Source organism: Chelon labrosus (assembly GCF_963514085.1).
Source record: "Chelon labrosus genome assembly, chromosome: 23".
Lineage (NCBI taxonomy): Eukaryota > Metazoa > Chordata > Actinopteri > Mugiliformes > Mugilidae > Chelon > Chelon labrosus.
The window spans coordinates 362,031-370,000 of record NC_140356.1 but is presented as its reverse complement, the minus strand read 5'-3'; the positions used below and the strand labels follow the sequence as shown (position 1 = coordinate 370,000).

General features: G+C 39.2%; 1 protein-coding gene across 2 annotated transcripts in view; it reads left to right on the top strand.

Moving 5' to 3' along the window:
* Positions 1-5,803, top strand: part of lmo3 (LIM domain only 3) — a 45,397-nt gene extending 39,594 nt beyond the window's left edge. For both annotated transcript variants that reach the window (XM_084573913.1, XM_084573912.1), the window contains 2 exons: positions 1,734-1,859; positions 5,154-5,803. In XM_084573913.1, coding sequence (XP_084430039.1) covers positions 1,734-1,859; positions 5,154-5,259 — 232 coding nt within the window. In that variant the 3' untranslated portion in view covers positions 5,260-5,803. The remainder of the gene's footprint in view (positions 1-1,733; positions 1,860-5,153) is intronic.
* Positions 5,804-7,970: the final 2,167 nt, after the last annotated feature.

Here is a 7,970-nt window from a genome sequence, read left to right as displayed (position 1 = left end):
AAGCGGGCGGCACAGTGGCAAGGTGGTTAGCACTGATGCCTCTGACTCCCGTGACCCTTAACAGGAATAAGCGGGTACAGAAGATGAATGCATTTCAAAGCAAAATCAACTCCTCCTAGCCCATTCATCCAGTTCTCACCAAACTTGGCATGTATCATTTATGGACAAAGATAATGAAAATCTTGCAAAAGACCTTTAGCAGGGTTATTAATTACAAAGTTAATGGCTAATTAATTTTTACAGCGTGGTGCAGTATAACTCCAAAGCTAGTATTTTGTGAAGTATATACCCAAACTTAATCAAACTTCATATCATTGATAGTAACATGATTCTGTACAAGCACCCCAACTTTCATGACCCTCGGTCTCTATGGGGCGCTACAAAATCAACATTTCAAGATCTCAAAAGCTGCAATAGCTAACTTCATGAAATTTGGCATACACGATCTGTAACATATTTTGTACACACCCATTAAGTTGTGTGACATTACGTCAACAAGCTGCGCTACAGGTGACACGGACACATTTCATATGACTTTAAGACGTTTAACTTTTGAAGTATTCACCCAATCCTTATGAAACTTAGCAACCGTCATTATAATACGCTTGGTTCAATCATGCCAAGTTTCGTGAAATGCGGACTGTAGGGGACACTACTACCACTACATCTTTATATCTCACAAACCACCACAGTAAACTACTTGAAATTTGATAATCTCTGGATGACTGATTACAAGCCCACCAAGTTTCATGCAATACGGTCTACAGGGGGCACTACTGGTCACTTATGCCTCTGTGTCCCGCTCGGGGACAACTTCGCCGGGGCATGGACCCCTTCATGATTGCTTGCGGTCATCTAGTTTATTTATTATATTTTTTTTACCATGCCTAGGTTGCTGTCTGTAAGCCCTGAATCCCTGTTGAATACTCAGAGAGGCCTGGGCAGTAGTGCTAGCCGTTTCCCATACATTTCACAGGCTGTGGCTCAGCTTTGTTTTTACGGTTTCATTGTATCCTTGCTCTGTCCAACCTATTTTTGTGACTGATTCAGATGCTCTATCTGTCTCAGCAGGCCATGTAAGTGAGGTCTCTTTGACAGCTGTCACTTTCATCCTTAGAGATATCAAGGAGCTGCACAAGCTGTTGAACTCATGTAATTCTGTTTGGTGTATTTTCTGGTATAATAGATGCAGGTTTGAGAACCTTGTAGTTTGAAGCTTTAATTGCAACATGCAGGCACAGCAGTGAGCTTTCTTATGAAATGAAGTTAGTTACATAATAGTATTATGTAATCAAGAGTTACATGAATAAAATTACACACCTAAAATGCAATGTAAAAACACAAGTAAAACAGATTGCAATGAAAACAAATGCAATCTTTGTTTTACTTAACATTTTTTCCAATCAGTGAAGTCTTTAGCGTTGAGTATTTTTTTGGCAGTTGTATAGAAAAAGAAAAAAACCATAGTGAACAAGGTGAAAATTGTAGTCAGATGAAAAAATCACCAGTCAACACAAACTAATTCTAACAAATTCTAAAAGCAATGTGGACTGTTAATCTTGTGCTTTTCAATAACACTTAAGCTCTTTGTTATTGCATACTTACCCAAATTTTGTTATCTTGTTACCTAAATTAGACAACTCCATTGTTTATGGTCTGGTTTAATTATTATTTGATTTAATAACTTACATGCATATATTGTATCTTTGTGTGTGTGAATGTGCGTGGCTCAGTTTGTTTGGTGTAACAGGAAACTGTGCAGCCTGCAGCAAGCTAATTCCAGCCTTTGAGATGGTCATGAGGGCCAAGGAGAATGTCTATCACCTGGACTGCTTCGCATGCCAGCTCTGTAATCAAAGGTGAGTGACTGGACAACAGTTCTGCTCTTCTGTCATACATTCCCTGTGTCCAGGCAGTTGGCTGGTCAGGGAAGCAAGACTGCAGCATGGATAATCTTATAGTGCATATAGAAGCTTCCAGGGTTGGAGTTATAATCTTGGAGTTTTGTGCAGGTCGAACTACTGTCAGGGTAGAGATCAATAAATAATAACGTGTGTGCCAAAGTCATGACGCACACACATAAAACAGCACTGTTCTCAGTTCGGGAACAGCGGTAGAGATCAACTAGAAAATTCCTGCGGAAATTTTGACTGTGCCAATGCTGCTGCTGCCGTGACTGGATGGGTGTGAGTTTGATGTCATGCATGTTGGAGGGTACAACAAACCAAAGGAACATGTGGCGTCAGGGTCTGCCTCCCTATAATGCTGTAATGGTCTGAGGGTTCCTAATGTTTTGACAGTCTTTGTCTCTAATGGTATAATGTGCATGCATGCACATTGGCACAGATAATAACAGACAATTGCAGTTACAATATTCTACCGTGCCCCAGATGATGACGGTGTTGATTTGCATACAGACCACAACACTGAGATCGGCTCAGGAAACACACCTGGAGACGCATGTCTGCACACGCGTACCTAATGCTCGTCACTTGAGAACGGATTGCCCAGATCGGATCTTAATGCAAGGTCTGAACAGGCCCTAAGTGTTGCTGAAGCTGAATAAGCACCTATGGACAAAGATAATGAAAACTGAATTGAATTGTGTTAATCCATTTAGTGACCACTGTCTTGCATAAAGATCCGATCTGGGCGATCCTCAAGTGGCCAGCTTTAGATACGTGTGTTCAGACCTGGCATTAACATGCATCTCCAAATGCGTCTCCAGATCTGATCTCAGTTCATTTGTCTGTAACAAATAAACACCTGGGGCGCGGTAGAATATTGTAACAGCTACTGTCTCAAATGGATCTCTACAGTTGCTCCACAACTGAGAACAGCGCTGTTTTGGCACATGTTATGTTATTATTTATTGATCTCAACCCTGACGTTAGTTAGACCTGCACAAAACTCAAAACTCCAACCCTGGAAGTCAATAAAGAAATCAATGACTGAGGAAATACTTAACTTAACCACACGTGGCTCCTCATACAGCAACGCATCAAAAATGAACACAGAATCACAGTTGTGTACTCATTTTAAATACTTACATTTGTAAATTCTTACTTAGATTTATTTATTTTTATTTCGTTAACAGCTACAATGACAGAATATTTAAAATTACGTCATTACTAATGAATAAACTTCATTAAGGTGCTTTTTTCTTTTTCAGGAGATCATTTATGATAGCAGTTGTATATATATATATTTTTTTTTTTCAATTGAATGAAGCAAGTCTCCGCTGATGCAGGAACACCTCTGTTGAAAATTGGTGGTAACTGAAGTTATGAGCAGGCCCTGAGGCATTGGAACAAATGCTGGACTAAGCACAATAATACAAAATGTACCACTGTACAATGTCAGCCTCGCGCTACAAGTGCAGTTACATATCAGTCTTACAGGCCCTTAATCTCTATCAACAGATGTATGCATGTGAATATGTATATTCTGGAAAACTTTGGAACTGAGTAATGCAAAAATAAGATTTAGCCTCTGACTTTATAAATCTAACATTTGTGTTAGATTAGTGTTAAATAATTGCCATCCATGTGGGATTAACAGGTTTAATGCATTGCAAGTGACCACAACATGACTAAATAAGTCTGGTCTAATTTGATAAATAAAATTAGAAACCTTTTATAAATTTTCTCTAGCCTAGCAAGATGCACAATATACAGATTTGTTTTTCTTTGTTATTATCGCAAACAAATTGACTATTCGATTATAATGGGAAATACTTAACAGTTATCTTTGTTATTTGTCAGTAATAACCGTTTTGCCTTTGCAGTGTTTTCCTTTTTCTTCACTTTGTACATGACTTTGAAGCTGAAGGGAGTGAACAGCTCCCGACGCTGGTCCATTGCATGTTCCTGTGTGCACTCAGTGTGGCCTTAATCTTTTAAAATCGACATACACTTGTTGTTTTGGCCTTCTCAACAATCCAGACCGGTTATTTTTCCCAACTGAGCTGGGAAAGGAAGCACTGCTGTGGTCTTAGAGCAAGAGACTGATTCTGCAGGGAGAGAGGACCTGAAGATGGGTGGGTGTTAGGGAAAAGGAAGAAGATATCAGACTCCATCCAGCAAGTAGTTAGACACAGCTCAGCCCTGGGGGACAACTAATCAATGGGGCTGTCCTCCAGCCTCATCATCTAACCATTTTCCCCTGATGAGTCCATAGTCTGGAGAGACTGGAGGAAGCTTAAAGTAGAGGGAGCCGTGGTGAGTTGGATGGATGGCAGGGCAAGAAAAGGTCAGTACTAGTAAGGAAAGAGGCGACATACTGGAAGTTTTGAAGGGGACATTGACATTAGTCACGTTTAACATAACTAGGCTCAGCCACTTTGAACTTGTTTTTAATCAGTTAGGCTTGTTACTTTGTATATCATTTTTGTTGTGCATCCAGTTGTCTGCAGTTCAACTTCCTAAAGACAAAAGTTAATTTTACTCCATCCACAGAGAGGAATAGAACAGTGCTTCATTTGTAAATTTCAAGTATTCTAAAGATTCCGTCTGGTCAAGCTGTTTACCATAAGATCAAACTTGGGGGAAGATTAGCCTTGCCTAATGAACCTATTCACATTCCCCACATAACAAAGTATCTTCAGTGTGCCCTTGTGCTCCTGCACGGTCTGCAAAATAAGAGGCCCTTAAGACAATACTCATTTAACATAATCTGCACATGGTACTGTACTGAAAAGCTGAATGTAACCCACTAATTGGAATTGGAACAGTCATTACAGTGTTTGCACAATGTAAGGTTTGCTGCTGGCTACCCATATGTTTATATCTGTACAGCTCTATTTTTATTTTATTTTGCTCTTACAGTGCTTATTCTACTGTTTCTATATTTGCACAAAATTCCGTTATATTCTCACAAAATGACAATAAAGTATTCTTGATTCTTGAGGATGGGGTTGTTTTATAATTGCAGTGGAAAGGAACCCTTGCCTGACATAGATTCTATGCAGTTTGTATACTAACAAATCGCTTGGAGCTGAGTTTCCTAGAGGTGAACTGCTTGTCTGCACATGGCAACAGGTAGAGGTACTGGAGCCAGCTAGGCCTGTAAGCCTACAGCTCAGCACTGAAGATGATGCTCTTGCTTTCAATGCCTGATTAAACACCACCTCTCTTCTGTCTCTATTGGTGCAGGTTTTGTGTGGGAGACAAGTTTTTCCTAAAAAACAATATGATTCTGTGCCAGACCGACTATGAGGAGGGACTGATGAAGGAAGGCTACGCTTCCCAAGTACGCTGACCTTCATAGGCCAACACAGAGGAAGAGGAGGAAGAAGTGGAGTGGGAGAAAGAGAGACACTGAAGAAGAACTTGCACTCACACGACAAAAAGCACTATTGCCTTCTGTCCAGCTCCTGTCCTCTATATGTACATACCCAAGCAATCCTTCCTGAGAGGGGACACACTTTGCTGTACAGAATAGCCATAAAAACGAGGTGGCAGGGAAAGACCCTGGAAGCCTACAACAGACTATGTACAAAAAACATGTTTGTACATTTCTTTGTAACTGACAGATCCTAACTCCAGGTGACCTACAATGACTGGCCTCACAGAGCAACTTCTTTCCAACAGCTGATCCTGGTAGCTGGAAAAAGCTCCACTAAAGCAGACTCCTCTTATCTGATAAAGACAGAGCATGAGCCCTGACTGCATAGTTCAACAGCTTAAACATCTCTTGAATATACATATGGTTTGCAAATTGGTGTAATACTGAGACAAAAACCTTTTTATTCTAGGAACTTGTGTAAAAAAAATCCAGTGAATGTGAACTAAACTGAGGGAAGACTAATCATTTTGGATGACTATTGCTGTGTGTTTGGCATCAGTATTTATTCAGTAGTAGCAGAATTATCATCCCACTTAGAGCCATTCTGAGGTTTTTATGCTACCAACTCAGCACCACACAACATTCACACAGATTTAGCAATGGGAAACATTTAACATCTTGCAAGGTTAAAATATTTCTCATAGGAGGTGGTGGAGACGGAACCAGAGCAACTGCTTTATGTTTTAAGTTACATTCAGTTTTATTTATATGGCGCCAGTAACAATCAAAACTGTCTTAAGAAACTTTACAGAACACCAAGTCTAAACCCCCTAGAGCAAGCACTAAACCTACAGGAACAAGGAAAAATGAAAGGCCTTGTAATGGAAGGAAAATTGCAGTTGAATAAAATTGAAATGGGGGGACCTAACTGCTTGATGTAAAGAAGCCAAAAGAAGAGGAGGGACATGAGAGAAGGGGAGGGAGGAGAGGAATAGAAGAGAGAATTGGATAAACTCAAAAACTTCATACTGACAGAAGGATAAAAGTATGTTTGCTAACATGCAGCATATACAATATATACTGTATTTTACAAATAAGGTTACATGAGACATATAAGATTGACAGTGGATAAAATAGAGAAAACTAACAAAGTATTAATCATAGAACAGCGTAGTTTGTGTACCTTGTACTCATAAGGTTACTATTATAACAATGAGCAGTCAAAATCAAAAAGTGATGATAGTCATTTGTATATTAAATGAGTACGCCTGTATAAAATTTGACTATAACATAACTTTCTGCTCTGCATATATAAGAAGAGCAGAAAGTTGCTATACGAAATGGACAGCTGCAAAGAATAAACTCAGTTTGAGGTGGTGTGGCCAACAACAGCAGATCAGAAACATCCCACAAAACTCTGGAAGCAGTGACTCTGAAAGAAATGTACAGGAAGAGAAAGTCATAGAAAGTATGGCATGTAATAGTGGCATATAAATGCATGGAGAATGAAAGAGAGTGCATCACAAGAGGTCCCCCTGGAGCCTGTAGCAGCATAACTTAGGGATAGTTCAGGGTCACCTGAGCCAGTCCTAAATATAAGCTTTATAAAATAAATCTTTTTAAACTTTCAAAGTATGTTCTGAGGATGTCTGCCTCCAGCTGATAGCTGGTTTCACAGGATAGTTGTCTGATACCTAAAAGTTCTGTCTCCTATTCTACTATTGGAAACTTTAGGAACTATAAGTGGGCCTTTTTCTGTAGTTCACAAGCAGCCATCTGTTAGGACAGTTTTAATCAATATTAACCAGACTTAATGCCCGTAGGCGAACATGTGTGAGATCTCTTATATGGCAAGAGAGTTTCCATAATTCCTCCATTACTTTCAGATCAACCTGGATTTGCACATTTTTTGGTGGAGACTTACATATGGGGAATAGCTTATGGAGGCAGACTGTTGAAGTTGTATAGGGTATAGTGATAATTCAGGCTTGTGGGACACAGTTGCTTTGTTACACTATGTAATTGATCAGCCTTCAATATACCACCTGTTGTCTAAACTTTTTTGACATGATACATAAATCCAATTGATGATTTCTCCATCACTTGTTTATGCTTGGGACAGCTGTGTAATTTTCAGCACAGTCTCAGATTCTGTTAACTGTATGCCAATCCTGTTGTCATAATGTCTACCTGCTGCAGAGGAGTCATGTACTTGAGGTTAGATGAGAGGAAAATAAACCTTTCATCTTCCTGCATTAAACAGAAGTATTTGAGTGCGTAACACCATTTCTTATCTGGAAAAGCAAAAGTGTTTCAGTACTTTATAAATTGTGACAGTACATAAAAGAAATATTCCTTTTTGCTCATGATTGTGCAATTATTTCATTTTATTCATCATCCAGCATGAGATCTTTATATTTAGGAAGCTTGTAAATACTATAATTATAATAAGCACAAATGTAGTACAAATCTATTGCGTTTCCTGTCATAATCATGTCTTTTGCTTCCATTATTACCAGAAAGTTGAAGAAAAACACTTGGCATTGATGTCTGAGAAAGTTTACAGACACTTTACTCATTCTTTCATAAGTCACTGAGTTTGCTGAAACAAAAATGCCACAGTATCACATGCAAACCAGCTGCTAGAAAAGGCCTGTTTCATGTACAATACCCTAACCAGCAGA